Raw genomic sequence first — 25,378 nt, forward strand, 5'->3', positions numbered from 1 at the left:
AGTTATCGTCGACCTCGACGGTTCAGATTATTTATTGGGTGTCTACACCCACTACCAATCCTTTACGTGATGCAAGATGGAACTTTCAAACAAAGGAAAGGACGCAACGAAACGGGAAACAGTTCAACAAGCACTTTTAAGTCACACTCAGACAAGCACATATTTACAGTTGTACAAAAATGCACATATAACAGTCAAAGCAAGAACAATACGCTGAGTTACTACCGAATACAGCAATGTACAAGCACTTATACGGGTTTACTTAATAGACTGGCGCCTCACACACACACATTTACACCAAAAGCAAAGAAAATACAAGCCACCCTCACAGGCAAGGAGGCAGACAGGTCCGTGGACCAAATGAACATGGGACCTGGGTGATCGGCCAGGTCCACGAGACCGAAGGGGTCTTACCCGCGCCCTCGTGGCGCGATGGCGGGCTTGCCGCAATGTCCGCGTCACGCGCTTGACTCCGTGTCCCTGGTATGGTCGGTGAGCTCCTTTGGGCGTGCGTTGTGCAGGCACGTGTTGGTCGGCACCACGGTTGGGTTGGGGAACGGACGGGGTTACCGAGGCTATCTCAGCGTGGATGGGGGGGAATTGTTGATGCTCGTGGTCGGGAGAGGGGAATGGCGGACGCTCCGTCCCGCTAGCGGGGTCCCGGGACCGCACCGACTCCGGAAAACTCTCGCCCTTGAACCCTCTTCCGCGTCCCTGCTTCACGCCGTGACTCATCCCTCGACCTCAACTCCGAGCTCCGTCCCCTTCGCCGTCCGATCCCCGCAACGACAACCTCTCAGACTCCACGACTTCCGACTAGCGCCACTTTCTGCACCCACGAGCTGTGTCCTCGTGTCTTTATAGACTGGGGGAGGAGCTTGTATGCAAATTCGCGGATCAAAACTCACTTGGAGGCGGGGCCACACCGCCCGACGCTCGCCCATTGGATGGAGAAAAAGGGGCGTGAGCCTCCCCTGATTGATTTCCCCTCCGAAAAGGAACGCATTCACAGCGGGTTCGGAGGCGGGGCCATGCCACCCGATGCTCAGTCATTGGATGTAAGAAAAGGGGCATGAGGCCTTCCTGATCTGCTTCTCCTCTACCGAAAGGATCCATGTGCACTCGTGGCTTGACGCGTTTGGCAAGAATCACCGAACGGGCCCTGGACAGCACGATGTTCGGTGTTGACAGGTGGTGTGGTTGTTGGTTGTGGAAGGAGAAAGGCGAAGGTGGTGGGGGGTTTGCTGTGGTGGTTTGGTTGTTGGCGGGCGTCGTTTGGGAATGGCGGTGAAGCGATGTTTGCGGGATGGAGTTGTGGAGGTAAAGAGGCGAAGGTGGTGGTGTTTGAGTTGTTGGCGGGTTAATGGTCCAAAATAACGATAGAGAAAGAAAAATGGCTAACTCAAAGCCTCGCAGCCCGGATGAATCGCACATATTCCCCCTAGACAACAGGTGTGGACTAACTACACATGAACTTATCGATATATCTAACCTGAGGACCTTTCTGGTGTATTGAAAATTTCCACAGCCAAAACAATATATATATATATATATATATATATATATATATATATATATATATATATATATATATATATATATATATATATATATATATATATATATATATATAGGATTTGGAGGGAAGAGTTGGTGGAGTGGTTAAATTGAAACCACTTGTGCTCAACTTTCTGTTCTTTGGTGCTGTATTTTTTGGTGTCATCACATTGTGTCTAATGTCGTGTGTGCAGGAGGGGACATGGCAAAGAATGTAAACTCTGCACAGATGGCGAAACTAAACCATCAGATGGCTCGTATGATGGATCCACGGGTGCTGCAACAGATGGGTAAGTTGTTTGGGGTGCAGTTTGCTACCACAAAGGCAAGGTGGTGAGCCTGTTATTGAGGTTGTTCTTAATCTTGATTACTGGCTGGAGAGGGAGGTAGCAGGTCACTCCCATCCCATCATTTCAGTTCTCCTCAGGCTTACAAATACCATAAGGATCTTCACTTAACACTGTTGAATGATGTTATTACCACATAAATTGTTTTGGTACAGCTTGCGCCTCTGCTGGTGGCTGCATGAACCATGGGTCAACCTTTTGCAACAATGTCGGGTCCATCCACTGAGATAGGGATGGTGGGGTGATCCTGCAGTTGTCAGGATGGTAATCATGTGGATCACAACATTTCTCAAAGTCAGATACCTCCTCTTAAGGTTTAACTGCATCGTCTGCAAGCTTTGACACTGAGGATAAAGAGATAAACCCACTCGTACAACAGTGCACCCACATTCGTGAACAACAGTTGTCCCGTAATTAATGTGTAGTTGGGTACATGGTGGTAAGTGGTGAGGGAGGGCTAGGGTGGTGGCTGATACTTAGGCGAGTCTTGTCCTGCAGTCGAGCCAGATTCCTGATTATCCCAGGACCTGTATTGCTCTGTGCTCACCTCGTGGGATTGGAGAGGTACATGACACAACAGTGTTCTGTTTACAGCGTCAACCAGAATGGCACTCGATGTAGAGTGCATGCCTCCGCCACATCATGCCTCATCCATGAGAACATATCGGGCCCAATACATTTTTGAAATATCATCCTATGTCATCGTTTTTGGCCGTATCGCTCAATGGTAACAAATCATTTAAAAATTACATAATTCTCATATCCAGATCCGGATTTGGATATTCACCAAAATCAAATAAATTTGTCGTGGTCACACACCCAACCTGTCCACAACCTTTTGAGATACCGTGCTATATATCATTTTTGGCCCTATCTCTCAATGGTAAAGAATCACTTAAATTGTAGTAGTCAGATCCAGATCCGGATCTTCACCAAAATCTAATCAGTTCTTGTCACACACCCAAACTGCTCACCAAATTTCATCCGAATCCGTCCACAATTTTTTGAGATATCTTGCACACAGGCAGACAATCAGACAGACAGACAGACAGAGAGGGTTGAAAACATAACCTCCTTCACCTTCGGTGGTTGATTTAAATATACATGGTAAAGCATTACCACATCATGTCGCTTACTGCACTGTGTGAAGACTACAACAATTTTGAATTTCAACATAGCACGAGTAAAGAGTAATGTGAAAGCAGCACTTATCACCTCGATGGCACACATGTCACACGATCGCGATGCCCTCTAAATATGACAATGTGACAATATGATAAAGCTTAACACAGCATGAGGTCAATACACGATGACTAGTGCATTGGCTTATGCTTCTGGTCCTTCGTCGTATTCCTATAAGAGGACCCAAATTTGATACCCCACAAAATAGATATGATGTGTCTTTTTCTGATTTCCGAATTATAAACGATGTAAATTTGCATTTAAAATTCGAAATCTTCTTTTGTCAGATTAGCTGTGACGTCACACCCGGGACTCGGTTGCTCGATCCCTATTGCTTACGGGTTACATCATAGTGCAATTTAATGAAAACGGCGAATGATTTTAGATTTCCCACAAATATGCCGAGTTGATGCGTCCTCGGTGCTTGTGTCGTAATACAAACCAAGATGATGTCATGCTACACCAATGGCCAAAAGACCCTTGCCAGAAATTGGATGAGGTTTGTCTGAAATATGCGAGTGTGGATCGGGCCGAGATATTATTCACTTTTGTGCTGGGAACATGTTATGGAGCACGTTATGAAATAACAGAGATGGCTCAGTCTTGTGGTTATCCACCTCGATTGAGAGGATGGCATACCCATGATTACGTGGAAGAAACGGTGCTAAAACTTTTAGCGTCCCCCTTCTACCCCTTTCACCATTCCCCCACAATGCCCACCACCAGCCCACACCCCCTACCCCCTCCACCATCCCCCACAATGCCCACCACTACTCCTTGCCCCCCCCTTCTGATCCACCATACACCCAAAAAACCACTGTCGAGGAAAGTATGAAACGGGATGATCCTGTAACATACAAGACACCTGGTCAGGGACAAAGCATCTGTCACCCATTTTGTCCGCAGTGTCCGTGCTGTCGGGCGATGATGGGTTTTCTGCTCGAGTGATAATAAGCCGATTTATCAATTAATACAAAATCCCTCCCTTATAAACCGGCAATGCGACGGAAAATCAAGCTCGACCGAGCTGAAGTGTCCATGTGACCAGCATTTTCATGTTCAATAACACTTCCGCCTTCTTACTCCGACTTGCTCGCACAAGGCTCGAAACGATTCGGCTCCACAATCCCCCCGAAAGAGTTTCCATCACTATTTATTTTGTCTCCAATACTTTCTTCAAAACCGCACTGATCACAGAGTTACCAATGACTGGCATCGGTATCGGAATCCGAGCTCGACATGCACTGTTTCTTTATGTAAACGGCAGTTTTGGATCAAGGTGGCTTCCAGATGTGACGTCATTGGTGAAATTGAAAATCGACACTCCACAGCAGTGATCTTTACGATTGTTAAGAGGGGGGGGGCACTTTTGCTGATTCGACATCAGTGTGAAAGCCGCCACACCGCCTGTAGGACTTTGTAATGGCTGCTATTAGACCCCCCCCCCCCAATATTCTTCTTTGTTGTGGTCAGCTTGGCTGCAAGCGTCATTGTTACCTCCACCACCGAAAGTGAAGGAGGTTATGTTTTCACCCCTTTCTGTCTGTCTGTGTGCAGAATATCTCAAAAAGTTGTGGATGGATCCGGATGACATTTGGTGGACAGGTTGGGTGTTTGACAAGGATAAACTGATTAGATTTTGCTGAAGATCCGGATCCAACTACTACAATTTTTAAAGTGATTCTTTACCATTGAGAGATAGTGCTCAACTAATATACAGCACGATATCTCAAAAAGTTGTGAACGGATTCGGATGTAATTTGGTGGACAGGTTTGGTGTGTGACCTCGACGAATTGTTTTGATTTTGGTGAAGATCCGAATCCGGATCTGGGTACGAGAATTATTTAATTTATAAAGTGATTCTTCACCATTGAGAGACAGGGCCAAAATCGATACGTACAGTATAGCATGACATTTCAAAAATGTATTTGGCCCGATATTTTCTCGTGGATTAGGCTTTACGTGGTGGAGGTATGCGCCCGACCGAGTGCCCTTCTCGTTTGTATGCTGCAACCATATCCTGATGTTATGTTACTTTTATGCTTCATGTTGGAACACTCATTTGAGAGCATTTATGACTGATTATGATGGTGTGTTTTCACATATGTGTATTATCGGTCGCACATCAGGGGCCGCACTTTAGGCCACCAGGGGCCGCCAGTGGCATGCGGGCTTTTTTGACACTTTGTGATTGACAAAAAAAAAAATTCAATTTTTTTCCCCCTTCAAGTTAGACAATGATTAATGAATGATTCTCATTGTTATTCAGAATTTTTTTTTTGCATTTGGGTTCCCCTTTAAAGCTTTCTGTACCTTGTTCACCGAACAACATTCTATCCTCGGTCTTCGGCCCGTCATGCATGCCTGGTGGGGCTTCATCAGGAGACCTGTATTGGTCAGTGTTAGTGTATAATTAACCAGTTTTGGTTACGTTCGGATGAAGAAAATGTCTTCAGTGTCACGGAAGCTCTTCAGTGTAAAATCATCCCTCAGAATGGGTGGAACTCCGAACAACAACTTGCAAGGTCTTTGTGCAGCTTTTATGGAGCTGATTTATTTGATTGTGTAGTGATGCGGGAATTCTTGTGAACGCCGCCACCGAAGGTGGACGGACGGACGTTATGTTTTCACCCCTGTTTGTTACTTGGCGAAATCTTGGATTTAGTCTGTTCTGTTTGTTTGTTGGTTTGTTTGTTTGTCCGGTCGTCTACAGCCCAAACGGCTGGACCAGTCCTTAAAATTTTACACCTGATAGGCAATCCACCTGAGACGGTCCGCGTCCAAACCCCGTCTTAATCGGACTAAACGTCGCGACGTGACGTCACACAACGTGAAAACACATTTTTGGACATAACTCAGTGACCGGAAGTCCTCGCGACTTCCTGTTGATGCCAAAACAAACTTCAATGGAATATCTAAATGTTTTAAATTGCATGTTAGTACAAATTATGCACAGTTTTCGCAAGCGTATGACGTCAAAGTTTTTAGCTATTGGCGTGATTTAAAAAAAATTCTATTTGTTCTACAGGTTACAATTCTTAACCGATTTGGATGAAATTTTAACAGCTGATAGAAATCCACAGTGCAAAAGGATATGTGACTTTTGGTGATGTTCAAGATCAGGATCTGGATTCTGCATCACTTTATATTATCGCCCATCATAAACCAATGGGTAATTTTGTTAATTACACATGGCTATTTCTCAAACAGTTTTGCACTTACTATATTGAAACTTATACTGTGTATTTTTGCATGTAATATTAACATATACAAAGTTTGATCGAAATTGACCCAAGGTCAAGGTCAGGGTCACCCAAAACATGAAAAACACACATATAAAATACATATTTTTGTTTTACAACATATTTCAAACCTGATACCGGGATCGTAAAGCTGGTTGAAAAGCAATGTTCCTTGGTATTTTCAAATATTTTCTACGATCAGAATGAAGGCAACAAGCACCGATGATAAGTTGTTGAATGTCACATGGTGGCTTTAAATGAGTTGTGAAAATTTTCAATCTGCTGCCGTTACCATGACAACGCGCGCCTGATAATCGTTATTTGTGACGTCGCGTCATTTTATTAATGTACGAACAAATAAACACCACACATTCCATGACATTACAGCTTGGACCACCACACGGAAAGGTCAACTAATTCGCCAAGTGTCGTGCCAAGCACGATTTTTCATTTGTCTGTTTGTGAGCACGATATCTCAAAACACAATGGACCGATTCGGACGAAGCCTGGTGGATGATTTTGGTGGGTGACAAGAACGAGCCGATTAGATTTTGGTTAAAGTCCAGATGCATACCCGGCCCTTCGTTGGGATACAAAACGTAAACTGTTCAGCCTGGCACAGGTATGAGTGCCGTTTTGGTTCTTTCTTTCTTTCTTTCTTTCTTTTTTTCGTGTGTTGCTTCAACCAATACTTTTATATTTATTGTTTTGCCGGTTAATGAAGTTGCAATTGTTTTTTTTTTTTAATGAGATGGCAGGTTTCTGTTTGTTTCTCCTGGGTTCTACTCCGTCCGGGAGTGTTTATTAATCTCCCATTGCCTCATAAACCTGTTTCACACACACCACCTGGTGACTGTGTGATGGACATTGAGATATAAACAAACGAATTTGATGTCATGCTGAACAATCAATTATTTTGCTGCTGAAATTTGTCTCGACTGTATAGGAAACCAGAAGAGAATGTCACGATTGCTACCGAAATGGATGAAATAGGCGACCTTTTGTGTGACTTCCTTTTCGTATTCCTTTCTATCTCGACTGTGCAGGTGGCATGTCAGGCTTGCAGCATATCATGCGCCAGTTCCAGCAGGGTGCAACCGGTGGACCCAAGGGAAAGCTGGGAATGGAGAACCTCTAGAGGTGCCAGTGGTCGCATTGTGTCATCCGTGCACAACTTGTGTCGGACCCCATCTTCTGGTTCTTTGCACACAGTCCATTGAGTTTGCGTTTAACATTCCTTGAGCTTTGCTGCATCATGACTGGATGTTGAGGTTCACAAGCCCCACATGCTTCTGTCTTTGTCAAGAAAGGCATGACACTTTTGGAACCGATGACGTGTGTGTGTGTGTGTGTGTGTGTGTGTGTGTGTGTGTGTGTGTGTGTGTGTGTGTGTGTGTGTGTGTGTGTGTGTGTGTGTGTGTGTGTGTCACACTCTATAAACATTAAGTGGGACATTGCTTCCAGGACTTTGTTTGGGATGCAACATGGTGAAATTCCGAAGCACATCTAATTATCATTGCCGACTCTTCTTCATCGTTAATTTCTTACAGTTATGACTTGTCCATTTGATCATCGTCTGTTTGCCTTAACATGTTTACCTGTCATTTTAAAAATGCGTTTCGTCATACACGTCTTGTACAAATCAAATGAAGAAATTGGTGATTTCCGAGTGCAGAATCAGAAGAATAATCCGCTTCGTCGTTTTATTGTCTGATTTCAAAACCACCTGAATGTTCCTTACGTGTAGCAAAGCTGCATTACGTGGAACCCTGATGTCATTTACAAATATTTAACCGTTTACCACTTTCCAACCCCCCCCCCTCCCGTCTCCCCTTTTCCCTCCACACTTTTTGCAACCGCAACACAATGTGCAATGAGTTCTGCTTGTAAGGTATTTATTTGCATTTGCTTTCAACCCTCTCATCACATTGCTCATCAAGCAACAGCTGAATATGGCCACGGACGTGAACGTGAACAGTATGACGTTTGGCGCATTTTGCGCCTTCCAGGCCCGGGGAGTTGTCATGTGCAACACCACCCATGATGTGATCACAAAAGAAAGAGAGGGTGGGCCCCGTAATTGCCAGCAGGTTGTGAAGCATGCCACTACATACTACATTTTTAAACATCGCACCTCACCCTTCCCTCTTGGTCTCCCCAAATATTCCTCGATCTCCCCCCCACTCCACAAACCCCCGACCTCTAAACTTTCCGACAATCCCCTTTAAAACATACATGGTATATGACTCCTCTCTTTTTCTGAAATTCATCTATTTTTCAATCGATTACCCTCCCTGTACATAATATCTAGATGGCCTCTGACCGCTGCCTGTAATGCCTGCGCGGTAATTCTATTCTCCAAGATTCCTTACTACGTTTATTGCGATTGCAATACATGGTTAGTTTTCTCTTCTGTGCTTTCATCTTTGCTCCAATGAACAGTTCATTATCTGCTCCTTCCACTGGGTCTGTGTGCTTCCTTCAACGCATCGCTCCTTCGTAATATCCGAGCTGGGAAAACCTACTGCGTTTACAACGATGGAGTATTGGGGGCCGTGTATCCTCATTTTATTTATTTTATCTTCAGACAAGTTTGCACCAATTTTGTTTCGTCGATTGTGCCATTAAAGAGAGTTTGAATCATCACGCCAAAGTTTCTTGTTAAATGCCCCCAAACGTGCCGTGCTCAGATCGGTTGTGCCCATCCGGTGGAACGATGGCATTACGCTGTTGACGTAACTCGGGTTGTTCGTATCACACTCTTACTCAAGGGTTTGAGTGACAAAACGACTGCGAATCGGGCATTTCTTTTTCTTTTATCGTGATCCTATTCCACCGCTTCATACGCAGCGCATAGTTGTGGGCTTGCATCAAGATTGGAGCATGGCTGTGCTGCTGATGCGGTGTTCCCTGTAGGGGAGAGTCAGGAACTTTGAATGTTTCCAGGATACCAGTGATAACTCGCCAGCTCTTTACGAAGCACACCGTGGGATTTTTCACGTCCACAGACTAATACCGGCAGATGCGACGCCCAGTTTAACGAGTGATGGCAGCAGATCCATCAATGAATCACCCTGCCTGCCGAAAACCAGGATGACCTTCTATAGCTGGGTCGGGATTTGAACCCGGGCTAGTCCGCTCGGAGGCGAGTGTGCATACCTCTCGGCTATCCTTCCAACCCTTTATCATGATAACATAGTTCGAATTTTATTTGAGATCAACTGGTTCCTTGTTACCTCCATCACTGGAGGTAGATGGAAGTTATGTTTGCACCCCTATTTGTCTGTCTGTGAACAGGATATCTCAAAAAGAGGATTTGGACGAAATTTGGTGGGCAGGGCTGGGTGTGTGACGAGGATGAATCGATTCGATTTTGGTGAAGATCTGGATCCGATAATTTTTTTTTCTGTGATCCTTCACCATTGATTGGACCAAAACGATACATAGCAAGGTATTTAAAAATGTGGTGCACGAGTTGTGACAAAACTAGAGGGATGAGTTGGTGTAGTTGACGAGAACAACCTGATTCAATTTTGGTGATAGGCTGGATCGGGATTCGGACCATCAATGGGATACAACCGTAAACTGTTCAGCTGGGTGGAGGTATGCACTCTACCGAATGCCGTTCCAGTGTAAAGTGAATCTCCCTCCTCAAGGTTGTAATTTTGTTCAATGTTGCTAACTGTGGACAAAAACCTGAAAGGAGACACAACTAGTTCAGCAGTAAGTTGTGTAATCAAGATTTCCTGTTTCTATTTCTGAAAGACACTCGTGCAAAAAGCTTCTGGAAAGTTTTTATTATTATTATTATATATATATTTTTCAGAAATCCAAGTCTTTGCCTGTGAATAATTGCAGTGATATGACGGCCAGTGCTGCCGATCTCACCTCGTCACATACTGTGTTAAAAGGCTTTCTTTGAAAAGTACGGATGTCTGGAGACAATTAATTGAAATAAACCGATTTTGTTTGATTTAAATGTCATTTTACTGCCGTGCTGTGCCTCGCTTCCCTCCGTGACTTCAGACAGGTGGTGGGGCACCATCTCAGGTAACCCACCCCTCCTTATCCTTACCCGCAATCTTAACCCCGATAGCCCCTTCCTTGCCCAACAGTTTGACTTGCAGGTTACAGTCTTGCCTCCCGTCCTATTTAACTGTTCATTTATCCCTTGCTGTTGTGTGCGAGAATTGTCCTACCTTTGCTCATTCATGAGCCCTCAGTATGAAAATCCTTGTTAAAACTGAACAGCAAGTGATTTGAAAAATAGGACCACACGTCCTGAACCTCACCTGGTTCAGGAGCTATAGTTACTCAAACCCCTCGCAGACCCTCTTCGACCCTGATTTTTTTTTTTTTTATTGAATTCCGTAAACAAACTTTGGTACAACACGGGTGATGAAGGTTGTGGTCAAGTTTAATCGAAATTGTGTATGTAGTTTCAGAGAAGAGAGCAAATACCTATTTTTTTTTGGGGGGGGGGGTCAAACAACCTCTCTCTCCCCCCTTCCCCCGAAGACGCCCTTAATGACCGTAGATTTTGATGCGGTCAATAAACCTTTGTTAGGCATCAGATATGAAGCTTGTGGTCAAGTTTCATCAAAACCGAATGTTTGGTTCAAGCGATAATGACTAAAGTGCTTACGGACTGACTCACTCAGTTACTCACCAACGGACAGTGCTCATTCACATAAGCTCACCTGACTAAAGTCCAGGTGAGCTAAAAATGAAATCCAAGTTGTGTTTCTGCTGCCTTGTCGATGTGCTGTTTCAATTCCGCACTATTTATCAGGCTCTTCTCATCTTGAGAGGGTTGACAAGTATTTATCAGTGATTTATCACCGCACAGAGTTTAAATCCATTAAAACCAATGTTCTCTTCTCACGCCTGTCATCTTTACGGTGACCTTAGCCACGGGTCCTAAAATTATCTACTGGTCATTGCTTTGCTTTAACTTTTTCTTTAAACAGCCTTTCAATACCTATATGTGGGGTAAAACGATTTTGGTCCCAATGTGACCGATTGATGCCGATGTGAAATTGCTTTCTTGTAAATGGTCCTTACATCGTGGAAAGCAAAACAATACTTCCACAGCAAAGGCTACTCGTTCTAGGATCTGGGGATATTTTTCTTTCTCTCTGTACAAGAGTGAGGTCGAATTGGTAGGGGTAGCGGGTCAACGATTGGGCATAACCAGCAAAGCAATGAACAAGCAACAAAGGAAAAGTGAGAGGAGGGGAGGGAGTAGCTCGGCTGAAACAAGCAAGAAAGATAGTTGGGTTAGGAAGAGTTAAGGGGCTAATAAAGATCAGTAAAGTGAGACAGAACAGCCTTTGGAAGGGAGTTCCAGAGATGGGAGACGAGAGGAATAAAACAGTCGTGGTGTGCAGTCAGCCTGGATTTGGGAAGTTTAACCAGGAGGGAGTAACTTGCTGGAAGAACTCGTGCTTCCTGGAGTTGTTTGGGAGATTCCACTTCTGGATTCTGCTGTACTCTTGGCATAACATGTTCATATCCTGATACAGGACTTGTAAGTACAGGGAGATCACACATGATCTGATCTCTGTGGTTGATGGATTTTGTTCTGAGGCTTGTGGCTTTGGAAGAGTTGTGGTTGAAGTTGAATTTCTTTAATGTTTAAAATGTTTTTTTTTTTTTTTATAATTTAGACCAAATGTCTTGCTTCTGAGTCTGTCCAGGCAGTTTTACTCTATTTTAGTGGCAGGACCCTGAGATTTTATCACCCATAACGCTCTTACGATTGGTTAGTCGGTGCATCGCCAATGACACTTACCTGGTCCTTGGTAAAAGTTTGTGTGTGTGTCTTTGTCTGTGCTAGTAATAGCTTGTACTCTTCATATAAAGACACTATGAGGTTAACCAATCAACAGAAAGACACCCAGAGTGCTTGTTTATAAACAGAATGATGTGCCACATTCGGTTGCCTTTGTCTCATTCCTCCAAGCAGTGAAAACCCTAACAATTGCTTCCCGGAGTTGGTCCCCGCTCTCCCTACTTCAGCGGCTTTGTAGTTGATCGATTTACCTTTTGTTGTCGGTTAATTGATTCACCTTATTGCTGACGTGGGAATAAAACATAGGCTGAAATGAACCTGAACGCCCAGTCCGCCATCTGAATGTCCTTATAAATTAGTGTGCATTCAGGAATTGCTAAAAGAATTGGCAAACAGCAAATGCCCAAATTAGGATATGCAGATATTACAGACAACCTGCAGGATTTTGTAAATGTCTACCTGTTGGGTTGTATTCGACAGGTGATGCATCTGCTGAGTTACCAGGCATACATTTCAAGCAAGCCTGTATAAATCAAACCTTTCAAGCCTGGTATACCAGGGTCTTGAATGATATTTATTAGTATGAATGTCAGATATTGCTAGTCGGGCGATATCATAATTGAATGAAATCCGCATAGAAATTCACAAAATAGGATTTTCCACCACTTTAGCTTATGAAGAAGTTTGCTTCATCAAAAGACTATAAATGCTGCTTGCTGTTCAATATAATAACAAAATCTATAATCGTTCTTCGTGGTCACTATATATGCTCTCAGCCTTAAAAAAAAAAAAAAAAAAAAAAAAAAAAACCGAACATGCAGAAGTGATAATGCAATTATTGAAGGACTGTTCCAGCATTCATTTCAAGGACATCTTTTGGCACAAGGGATGTGGAGAACACCTGATTGCAAGTTTCCTCTTAATGTCGTTGCCTCATCATTCGGCAAGTGCAACTCATGCACCCTTAGGTTTTTAGAGGTGACACGAGGAATTCTAAGCAAATTCGAAACCGTTTTTCTGAGACACTCGTGTATTACTTTTTTTTAGAGAGATATAGGTTTTCTATCTCTGCTGTGCGTGCTACACTCTTCTCATCCCCATCTGCGCCTGCCACACTTTTGTCATCCCCATCTGTGTCTGCCGCACTTTTCTCATCCCCAACTGTACCTGCCACTCTTTTCTCATCCCAAACTGCCTGCCACACTTTTTTCTCATCCCCAGCTTTGCATGCCGTAGTTTTGTAATCCCAAAGTCAATCGGATGAAAATTGAGAATTTTAGAAATTTGACAAAGTTGTTGACCTTTTGACCTCAAAAGCAATAGGATTTTTGCTAATGACGAACTCTACCATGTTGTGAAGATCGTTTAAAAATTGTGAACTGTTGGCGATTGGCATACAAACAATGAGATACAGAATAACGCACAAGACCAACCAATGTACAGGTCAGGTCAGGCATGGGAGCATGCACCAAAGCAGCGCATTCGCTGCGTCCACTTTCCACCGGTAATCCAGGGGTCTCCGTCTGGCCATCCCCGAGGCAGATGCCTGCCCCATCCCCATCTTCTAGAGATGCCGATCAACCTGCTGCAACCACGAGGCACGTGATTGGCCCATTGGCTGCCACCACTCATGAGGCTCCCTCACTGAGAGAATCTGGTGAGCAGGATCATCGTCAGGAAAACGAGCCACGTGTCCATACAGCCGCAGCTGATGCTCAGATGATACAGGTAACAAATCTCATTTGAGTCTCATTTTATTTCACACCATTGACCTTTTTTCACTACCTATAGATTGTAGTCTTTCAGCTCTGCAGGTGCACACAAGTTCACTCTTCAAAAGAGATGTTTACCAATTCATCCCATCATGTGCTCCTTTATTCATACAGTTTTGTCCACACTCCCCCACTTATTTGTGGTTGAATTCAGTGACCACCTTTCACACTCCCCCATTACTTGCCCCACATAAACACAACCCCCACTTCACCTCCATGAATCCCCCACACGCTCCTCCTCCCACGCCCCCCTCCCACACATCCCCACCCACACTCCCCCTCCCATACACCCCCACCCACATACTCCACACACCCACACACTCCCACCGCACACCACACACATTCCCCTCCCCCACAGACTCCCTCCTGTTCCCCACACACTCCGTCCTCACATTTCCCAAATTTATTCCCTTACCCCCCACGCCCCCCCCCATACCTTCCCCATTAATTTCCTCACAATCAACACTCGCACCCCTGCATGAATCTCCACCCAAACAGCCACGGGAATCGAACGCACACACTAGTTGTGGACATTGCAGCAAACCTTTAACCACCACACCACCGATCGTTTCACTCGGGATATGAAACGCACAAACCCACACACGTTGTGATGAATAAGTTTGTTTAACACGAAGTTTCTGATGAAACGTTCATTTAATGAATTAATGAATTCATTCCGTTCATGTTTCCCCCCCCCCCCCCACGTAACTCCATGCTGGTTCATCGAGGGGTCTGAACAGCTCGCTTGTTGCACTTGCAGGGACGTGGAGGGCGTGGGTGCAGTTACTACGTGCGGTGAACGTTTGCACTCCCAGCACGATCCACGATCACTGAGGAAATGGCTCAGGAAAGGAAGCCAGACGAAGAGGCAAGGCGAGTGGTGGGTCATCATCTGAACACACACACACACACACACACACACACACACACACACACACACACACACACACACACACACACACACACACACACACACACACACACACACACACACACACACACACACACACACACACACACACACACACACACACACACACACACACACACACACGGAGATGGATTACATGGAAGCCTTGTTTGTAAACACGGTAAAATGATTATCCCGGATGTTGAGTTCCTTATCTGATAAATAGATTTCCTGAAAGGAATAACAAACAACTTCCCTTTCTGTCTTCACTGAGTGTCTGCTTTGGGCCCACGTTGGATACAAGGAACTTGGACATGTGAGGAGATCATTTGGCCCATCATGGCCCACTACAAATCCACGTCCCATTAATTAATTAGATATTTATTTAATATCATTGTGGGGAGAGTGGGGGGCAATCAGGAGAACAATGGGTAAGCACAGGCACATAATCAGGATTTATTTTGTATTTTTTAATTTTTTTTTTTTTTCGAGATGAAGACTGTTGTAGGGTGAGAATGAACATCGATAGCATATATACTTTAGATGAGACCCTCTCCATGACGTCACAATCACTACACATGTATACAGGTATCCATCCATACCCAAACAACCTAAACCAGTTTGGCCAATGTCCATATACCCCTCTATCCCCAATGCTTCTTTATCTAGGTACCTATCTCTTTCCAGTTTAAATCTATCTACTGCTTCTGCTGCTATGATCTTTCTTGGGAGACAGTTCCATTAGATAACGACTCTGAGTGAAAGACCCTCACCTTCATTCTGCCCGGACTCTCCTCTCCTTTCCTGTACTCTCGGGTTATGGCCCTTAGCCCTATTGCTGTCCATCCGGCGAAACAAACATCTCTTCTGCATTAATTTTGTTTCCACCTCTTCTTCTTCTTCCTCTTTTAGCTTGCTCCCGTTAGGGGTCGCCACAGCGGATCAACTGTCTCCATTTTGCTCTATCCTCCACATCTTCCATTGACACTCCAACCACCCGCATGTCCGCCCTCACCGTATCCATGAACCTCTTCTTTGGCCTTCCTCTTCTCCTCCTGCCTGGCGGCTCCATCTTCAACATCCTTCTCCCGATATACTCCGCTTCCCTCCTGTGCACATGTCCAAACCATCTCAATCTCGCCTCTCTCACTTTGTCTCCAAACCGTCCTACCTGCGCTGTCCCTCTAATATACTCATTCCTTATCCTGTCCATCCTAGTCACTCCCAACGAGAATCGCAGCATCTTTAACTCTGCCACCTCCAGCTCCGCTTCCTGTCTTTTTGTTAGTGCCACCGCCTCCAAACCATACAACATAGCTGGTCTCACTACCGTCTTATATACTTTCCCCTTCACTCTTGCAGCTACCCTTCTGTCACAAATCACTCCTGCAACTCTTCTCCACCCACTCCATCCTGCCTGCACTCTCTTTTTCACTTCTCTCCCACACTCTCCGTTACGTTGGACAGTTGATCCCAAGTATTTAAACCAATCCACCTTCCCCACCTCAACTCCTTGCAACCACACCAGACCACCACCCTCCCTCTCATTTATGCACATGTACTCCGTCTTACTCCGACTGACTATCATTCCCCTTCTCTCTAGTGCGTACCTCCACCACTCGAGGCTCGCCTCAGCCTGCTCCCTACTCTCCTTAAAGATCATGATGTCATCCCCAAGCATCATAGTCCATGGGGACTCCAGTCTGATCTCGTCCGTCAACCTGTCCATCACCATTGCAAACAGGAAAGGGCTCAGAGTCGATCCTTGGTGCAATCCCACTTTTACCTTAAACCGGTCCGTCATTCCTACCGCCCACCTCACCGCTGTCACACTGTCCTTGTACATATCCTGTACGATCCTCACATACTTCTCCACCACTCTCGACTTCCTCATACAATTCCACAACTCCTCTCTTGGCACCCTAATAAGCTTTCTCTAAATCCACAAACACACAATGTAACTCCTTCTGGCCTTCCCTATACTTCTCGATCAACATTCTCAAAGCAAACATCGCATCAGTGGTGCTCTTTCCTGGCATAGACCCATATTGCTGCTCACAGATCGTCACCTCTCCTCTTAACCTAGCTTCCACTACTCTTTCCCACAACTTCATGGTGTGGCTTAACAACTTTAGCCCTCTGTAATTTCCACAGCTCTGCACATCACCCTTATTCTTGAAAATCGGAACCAGTGCACTTAATCTCCACTCCTCCGGCATCCTCTCACTTTCCAAGACTTTATTAAACAATCTTGTTGACAACCCCACTGCCATCTCTCCTCAGCACTTCCATGCCTCCACTGGTATACCATCTGGGCCAATCGCCTTTCCACTTTTCATCTTCTTCATAGCAGTCCTCACTTCATCCTTACTGATCCACCCCACTTCCAGATTCACTATCTCCACCTCTTCCAACCTTCTCTCTCTCTCTCATTTTCTTCATTCATCAGCTCCTCCAAGTACTCCATCCACCTTCTCAACACACTCTCCTCGCTCGTCAGCACATTCCCATTTGCGTCCTTTATCACCCTGACCTGCAGCACATCCTTCCCAGCTCGTTCCCTCTGTCTTGCCAATCGGTATAAATCCTTTCCCCCTTCTTTTGTATCCAACTTCTCATACAGCTCGTCATATGCCTTTTCCTTGGCCTTTGCCACCTCTCTTTTTGCCTTTCGCCGCCACTCCTTGTACTCCTGCCTACTTTGTTCATCTCTCTGACTATCCCACTTCTTTTTCGCCAACCCCTTCTTCCTTATACTTTCCTGTACCTCCTCATTCCACCACCAAGTCTCCTTATCTTCCTTCCTCTGTCCAGATGTCACACCAAGTACCTTCCTAGCTATCTCCCTCACAACTTCTGCTGTCGTTGCCCAATCATCCCACCCATCTTTACCACCATCCCACGCCTGTCTCACCTCCTCCCGAAATTTCACGCAACAGTCTTCCTCCTTCAGCTTCCACCATCTGGTCCTTGGTTCAGCCCTCACTCTCTTCCTCAACCTCACCTCTAAAGTCATCCTACAGACCACCAATCGATGCTGTCAAGCTACACTCTCTCCTGCCACCACCTTACAGTCACTAATCTCTTTCAGGTTGCATCTCCTGCTTAAGATGTAATCCACCTGTCTGCACTTTCCTCCACTCTTGTATGTCACCCTGTGTTCCTCCTCCTTCTTGAAATACGTATTTACCACTGCCATTTCCATTCTTTTTGCAAACTCTACCACCATTTGCCCTTCCACATTTCTCTTGTTGAGACCGTACCTCCCCATCACCTCCTCATCCTCTTTATTCCCTTCCCCAACATGCCCATTGAAATCTGCTCCAATCACCACTCTTTCATCCTTGGATACACTCTCCACCACTTCATCTAACTCACGCCAGAAATCTTCTTTATACTCCATCTCACACCCCATATATGGGGCATATGCACTGATGACATTCATCATCACCCCTTCAATTTCCAACTTCACACTCATCACTCGGTCAGACACTCTCCTCACCTCCAATACCCTCTTGACATAATCTTCCTTCAGGATTACCCCGACACCATTTCTCCTCCCATCCACACCATGGTAGAACAGTTTGAAACCACCTCCAATGCTCCTAGCCTTACTCCCCATCCACTTGGTCTCTTGTACACACAGTATGTCCACCTTTCTTCTCTCCATCATATCAGCCAACTCTCGCCCTTTGCCAGTCATCGTCCCAACATTCAGAGTTCCAACTCTCACCTCCTCACTTCTGCCCTTCCCCCTCTCCCACTGCCTCCGGACTCGCCTTCCCTGTCTCCTTCTCCTCCTTCGCCCAGCAGTAGCACAATTTCCACTGGTACCCTGCTGACCACCGGTACTGGTGGCGGTCGTTGGTAACCCGGGCCTCGACCGATCCGGTATGGAAATTCGTTTTGTTGTCCGCATAATAATTTTGTTTCCACCTACATTATGTTAAATATCTGAATCATAACAGCTCGCAATCAACTCCTTTCCAATATATAAAGTCCCGTCTCCTTCAAGCATTCCCCATAGCTTAGTTCAAATTTCATGCTTTGGGAATTTTTCATGTCAAAAAAATTGACGATTTTAGGCGACCTTGACCTTTTTACATCAAAATCAATAGGCTTCAGTGACCCAATATGCAAACCCTGCTAAAATTTCAAGTCAATCAGATGGAAATTGTTGATTTTGTGACCTTGACCTTCGACCCCAAAACAATCTGCTTCTAACATTTTATTGGTGAACGAATTCAGATGCGCCTGATGCATTTAAATGGTTGATAAGGAACGGCTGGCCGTTCTGTGGTTGCATTCCTTATATTTTATGTACAACCCTGGAGACATTGCAAATGTTAATTGCCCGTGAAATAAACATTGCAGATAATTCACCATGTTGCCTGCTCGTCTGTGCATGCATCACGTGGTACATCGTTCAATGTGTGCAAATGTTTTAACTTTATTTTAAAATGTCCATTTTTCACCAGATTTGCTTTGATTCCCTGCAGAGCACATTGTGAAACCTCCGAAAAGATGGACATTGATCTGCCAGACACTATGGATAAGCAGTCACTCCGGGGGACAGGCTGCGAGGTTCATCAGTGAATTCATTGAATCATATAGGTCAGTGAAGCTGGTTAATTTTGTTACATTCCAAAAATTTTTGTTCACTCAATATAATTCTCCAAACAGTAGAAAAAGATGTTTCATGCTTTGGAAATTTCACTTTTTCTTGTGTAATATATATATATATATATATATATATATATATATATATATATATATATATATATATATATATATATATATATATATATATATATATATATATATATATATATATATGGTATATATATGGAGAAGGAGGGAATATAGCCTTGCTTCCTGGAAGTAAATAGGTATGTCAACTACTTAGTTATAAGACTCGTTATTTCTTTAAATTATCAGATTTCACTCCAGCTTTCAACACGTTTGTTTTTAGTCCAGACAATATCTGATCCTCAAAACCAAAATGATATTTCGATGATATACTTTAATTCGTCTGTGAGAGTAGATCATGGAAAATCGTATCATATAATGCATGAAATCGCTCCAAGCTCCTATTTTGAAAATGACAGCACTTAAAAGCAATGTATACAGTGATTCGTAGCAATGATGAACAGGCATTCGATCATATGAGTGGGTAGAGTGTTTAAAAAAAACAAAAAAAACTTTTTAATTTAGAAATCGTTGCGGCCTGTTCCCAGTCAAGGCATGGTTGAGCAGGCCAAAAAACATGGTGGCTTTAGACCCCTACGAGGTTCCCGAGGAAATGCCTTAAGGCCCCATAGAGAGTGGTGATTGAAGATGTTCCTGATGAAGGATTATAATTAAATAAGGCTGTGAATTACCTTCAAAAGAGGTGTTTTAATGAAACCAAACACCCAATTTTCACTATTGCACTTCCTTGGAGTTTTCTTGGTATGCATGCAAAGTTTCAGGCTGCGAGGTTTCATTGTTTTGGAGTTATGGAGGAGTGACACACACACACACACACACACACACACACACACACACACACACACACACACACACACACACACACACACACACACACACACACACACACACACACACACACACACACACACACACACACACACACACACACACACACACACATCCATTTATTAACAAAGATGCTAAACATGAAAAAAACAAAACAATTGACGATTTTAGGTGACCTTGACCTTTTTACATCAAAGACAATAGGCTTCAGTGACCCAATATGCAAACCCTGCTAAAATTTCAAGTCAATCAGATGGAAATTGTTGTTTTTGGGTCGAAGGTCAAGGTCACAAAATCAATCTGCTTCTTGCGTTTTATTGGTGAACGACTTCAGTGACCCAATATGGAAACCCTGTTCAAATTTCAAGTCATTCAAATGAAATTTATGATCTTATGTGACCTTACCTCCTCTGTTATCCTCGCGCTTACCTCCTCTGTTATCCTCGCGCTTACCTCCTCTGTTAGCCTCGCGCTTACCTCCCCTGTTAGCCTCACGCTTACCTCCCCTGTTAGCCTCACGCTTACCTCCCCTGTTAGCCTCGCGCTTACCTCCTCTGTTAACCTCGTGCTTACCTGCTCTGTTAACCTCGTAAAATGATTCTTCACCATTGAGAGATAGGGCCAAAAACTATATATAGCACAATATCTCGAGAGGTTATGGATGGATTCACAAGAAACTAGGTGGACAGATTAGGAGTGCCACTATGAAGAACTGATTCAATTTAGGTGAAGATCCGAATTCAGATGTGGATAAGAGAATTATTTGATTTTTACCTGATTCTTCACTTTTCAAAGTGAAAGGCGGATTCAAAGGGCGGAGGAGCTCCTTGTGAGCCAACGGCCATCCATATCTAGTACCCAACTGTGTCTGCGGATGTCCTCCTGCAGTTGGGTCACTTCTTAATAGGAGGTTGGTGGCAGGATTTGCACTCCGTCCACCGTAAAACCCTTCATTCCGCAAAACGCAACCCACGCAAAAATCTGAAAACCCACTCCGTGGGAGTACCTCCTGTGCAGCTTCCCTTCGCAGGGCAGCTCACCGGATGACGGGATTGGGGCAAAGCCTTCGGGACCCCCAATCTTTGATAGGAGGGAAACCACGGGGTAACATCCCTGGGTCAGATTGCGGGAGAGTGTGTCGGAGTGGTGCTGAGGTGTCGTCCACCAGACGGCGGTCTCCTTGGGTTAACCTGAGGCGGTCCCTTCGGGTGGGTGCCTGGAATGTCCTATCCCTAAGAGAGGATGATCACCTGTCTCTGTTATCATCTGAGCTCAAGCGTTTGGACATCGGGATTGCAGCTCTCTCTGAGGTTCGGAGACCGGATTGCGGCGAGATAATGGTGGATGGTTACACCTACTATTGGTCTGGTCGCTCTGATGGTTACCATACCCAAGGAGTTGCTGTAGCTGTGTCCAATAATCTGACCCCAATGATAATTGAGGTAACACCGGTCAACGAGCGTATTATGAGATTAAGGATTCGTCACTCCTTAGGTGTCATTTCCCTGGTCTCTGTTTATGCTCCGACTGAGGCGAGTGATCTCACCGTGAAGGATGCATTCTACACCACACTCGAGTCTGTGGTTGATCAGTGCCCCAGACGAGATACACTTCTAGTCTTGGGGGATTTCAATGCATTGACTGGAACTGATAGGGACGGTTATGAGGTGTGTGTTGGTCCCCATGGGTCAGGAACTATGAACCAGAATGGCACTAAATTCCTTGACTTTGCAAGAAGTCATGGACTTAGGGTGGCTGGTTCATGGTTTCAGCGCCCACAAGCTCATCGCTGAACTTGGTATTCCAACGCTGGCGGTGTGGCAAAGGAGATTGACCATGTCCTCATTGACGGTCGTTGGAGGATGATCCAGAACTGCAGGGTCTACCGGAGTGCTCAGTTCCTCAATACTGACCACAGGCTTGTTGTAGCAACTCTAAAGCTGCACCTTAAATCCTGGAGAATGGTACCATCCCAGCCGAGGCTCGATGTTGCCAAGCTCAGGGATGAGAGAGTAGCTGAGGAGTTTGCGAACAGGCTGAGTGGACACTTGGGGGGTCTGGGTGCTTTGGGGGGTCCTGAAGAGTTGTGGAGCGCCTTCAAGACCACCGTCCTTGATGTTGCCGGTGGATGCCTTGGAGCTCACCGCAGGGCAAAGAAGAATTTTGTCTCTCAAGGGACACTGGATACCATTGACCAGAGTCGCAGGGCCAGGCTGAATGGCAGAGCTGAGCTGTTCAGGGAGCTGAGGCGTAAAACTGTACGTGCACTGAGGTTGGACAAGGAGGCCTATGTGCGAGGAATCTGTGAGGGGGTAGAGCATCACCTGTGGACTGGTGATTCTCGTCCCGCTTACAGGGGAATTCGCGCATTACGTTCATCCAAGCCCATCCCTCGGAGCACTACAGTTCGAGCAGAGAGTGGTAGGCTCTTGACAGAGGAGTCTGAAGTGAAGGCCCGCTGGGCCGGTTACTTTGAGCGGTTGTACCAGGCTGATCCCCCAGCTGTCGAGTTGGACGTCAAGGGTGTTACAATCCCTGTTGCTGACCCTCGAATCAACTGTGGTCCACCTACGCTTGTGGAAACACGGGCTGCGGTGAACCAGTTGAAACGGGGAAAAGCTCCAGGGATCTGTGGCATCCATGCCGAACTTCTCAAGGCTGGTGGAAATGCTGCACTCGTGTCGTTGCATGCAGTTTTGTGCTCTGCCTGGAACACAGGCATCATCCCAACTGACTGGAAGAGGGGCCTTGTTGTCCCTCTCTGGAAAGGGAAGGGTGATCGCCAAGACTGCAACAATTACCGAGGGGTGACGCTGCTCTCAGTGCTGGGCAAGGTCTTTGCTCGGATAATTCTCGATAGGGTTCGCCACCATCTGCTTGAGCACCAGCGTCCAGAGCAGTCAGGCTTTACACCAAAGAGGTCAACGATTGACCGTATCCTTGCACTTCGTGTCCTCACCGAACGCAGACGAGAGTTTCGGCAGGGGCTGCTTGCAGCCTATGTTGATCTCTGTAAAGCGTTCGATTCAGTGAATCGGGATGTCCTCTGGAGGATTCTTGGTCTTCGTGGGGTGCCACCAAAACTGATCGATCTGATGTCTGAACTCTACTCTGGTACTGAGACTGCTGTGAAGTGTGGTGGTACCATCTCTGACTTATTCTCAGTTGTTACTGGAGTTCGTCAGGGATGTGTACTTGCCCCCACACTTTTCAGCACTTGTATGGACTGGATTCTAGGGAGGATGTCGGAGAGATCAAGTTGCGGTGCGTCATTTGGGAATGTCAAGATCTCGGACCTTGACTTTGCAGATGATGCAGTCATCTTTGCGGAGACTTTAGACATCCTCTTGGGGGCCCTCGAGGTGCTGAATGAGGAGTCGGAGCCGTTGGGATTACGGGTTTTTTGGGTCAAAACTAAGATCCAGGCTTTCGGTGACATCTTGGATGCTGCTGTCCTGTCTGTGTCTGTTTGTGGTGAGGATGTTGAGGTCGTGGAGAGATTCACTTACCTTGGCAGTGATATTCATGTCTCTGCTGGCTGCGAGTCAGAGGTCAATAGACGTCTGGGTCGGGCCTGGGGAGTCATGGATTCACTGGATCATGGGGTGTGGTGCTGCCGGTACCTGTGCGGGAGGACGAAAGTCTGAGTCTTCAGGTCCTTGGTACTTCCAGTCTTGCTCTATGGGTGCGAGTCTTGGACTCTGACCAAGGATCTGAGACGGAGACTTAATTCCTTTGGTACCAGGTCTCTTCGGAGAATCCTTGGCTATTGCTGGTCGGAATTTGTGTCCAACGAGCGGTTGCTGAGAGAGACTCGGATGAGATTTGTTACCTGCATAGTCCGTGAGCGTCAGTTGCGGCTGTATGGACATGTGGCTCGTTTTCCTGACTCTGATCCTGCTCACCAGATTCTCTCAGCGAGGGAGTCTCATGAGTGGAGGAGGCCAGTGGGTCGACCACGTGCCTCATGGTTGCAACAGGTTGACCATCATCTCAAGGAGATGGGGATGGGCCTGGCATCTGCCTGGGGGATGGCCAGACGGAGGCCCCTGGAGTACCGGCGGAAAGTGGACGCAGCGACGTGCTGTTCTGGCACATGCTCCCATACCTGACCTGACCTGACCTCTTCACTATTGAGAAATAGGGCCAAAAACTATGTATAGCATGATGTCTCTAAAGGTTGAGGACGACTTGTTACAAAACGAGGTGGAAGAGTTGATTAGGTGACAAGAACAAGCCGATTCGATTTTGGTTAAGGTCTGGAATCAAATCCGACCTGTCAGTGCGATACAAAATTTAAACTGTTCAACCTGGTGGAGGTATGTTCTCTACCGAGTGCAGTTCCGTTTTGCCAAGTGTCACTCTATGAGTGATTTTTCATTTGTTTGTTTGTTTGTCCGCACAGAACTTTTGTGTTTTTCTCCGCAACCGCTTAACGGATTGAGACAAAATTTTCATTGTCGGAGCGACTACTCATGTAGAATGTTTTAATGATAATTATGACGTCATAGGTCACGTGGTGTGGCAGCCATGTTGGTAAAACCGAAAAGCTTTGGACTTTTGTATCTCTGAAACTGCACGAGAAAATTTAAATTTGGCATGTGGCAAATGCTCCTCATGGGGAATGTGATTTTTAAAAAATAAAACATGATAATTGGTGCCTTCGTTATGATGTCATAATTGCACATGTAGAATGCAACATCTGATCAGTATGAAAATTTTTTTAGGGTCATCTAGGGATAAAATGGTCCACAGAAAAAAAAAATTGATGACTTAATCGGTCACGTGATTGGACAGCCATATTAAAAAAAAATACCTTCAAAAATCATCTCTGAAGTAGTTGAACAGATCGAGGCGAAACTTTACACGTGTGCTCTGTTATCCTGTGAAACACTGGGATAGCAGTTTACAGCTGGGCTGAGATTCAAACCCAGGTGAGACAGTTCTGATGTCAGTGTGCATAGTATGCACTGTATACCACCAGCTCATGGTGGGTAAAACCACATAGTACTAATTGTTTTTTTTGTATACATAG

General features: G+C 45.4%; 2 protein-coding genes across 2 annotated transcripts in view; both read left to right on the plus strand.

The window, feature by feature from the left end:
- SRP54 (signal recognition particle 54) overlaps positions 1 to 10,308 on the plus strand; it is a 70,488-nt gene extending 60,180 nt beyond the window's left edge. Inside the window, exons 14-15 of the mRNA XM_085887416.1 lie at positions 1,752 to 1,847; positions 7,376 to 10,308. Coding sequence (XP_085743542.1) covers positions 1,752 to 1,847; positions 7,376 to 7,467 — 188 coding nt within the window. The 3' untranslated portion in view covers positions 7,468 to 10,308. The remainder of the gene's footprint in view (positions 1 to 1,751; positions 1,848 to 7,375) is intronic.
- Positions 10,309 to 14,380: 4,072 nt separating this feature from the next.
- The window catches only part of LOC147022656 (uncharacterized), a 139,544-nt gene continuing 128,546 nt past the window's right edge, over positions 14,381 to 25,378 (plus strand). Inside the window, exons 1-2 of the mRNA XM_085887436.1 lie at positions 14,381 to 14,775; positions 19,305 to 19,419. The gene's annotated coding sequence lies outside the window, so the exon portion shown is untranslated. The remainder of the gene's footprint in view (positions 14,776 to 19,304; positions 19,420 to 25,378) is intronic.

This window comes from Eptatretus burgeri, chromosome 7, assembly GCF_056783735.1.
Source record: "Eptatretus burgeri isolate ZD-2024b chromosome 7, Ebu_testis_v1, whole genome shotgun sequence".
Lineage (NCBI taxonomy): Eukaryota > Metazoa > Chordata > Myxini > Myxiniformes > Myxinidae > Eptatretus > Eptatretus burgeri.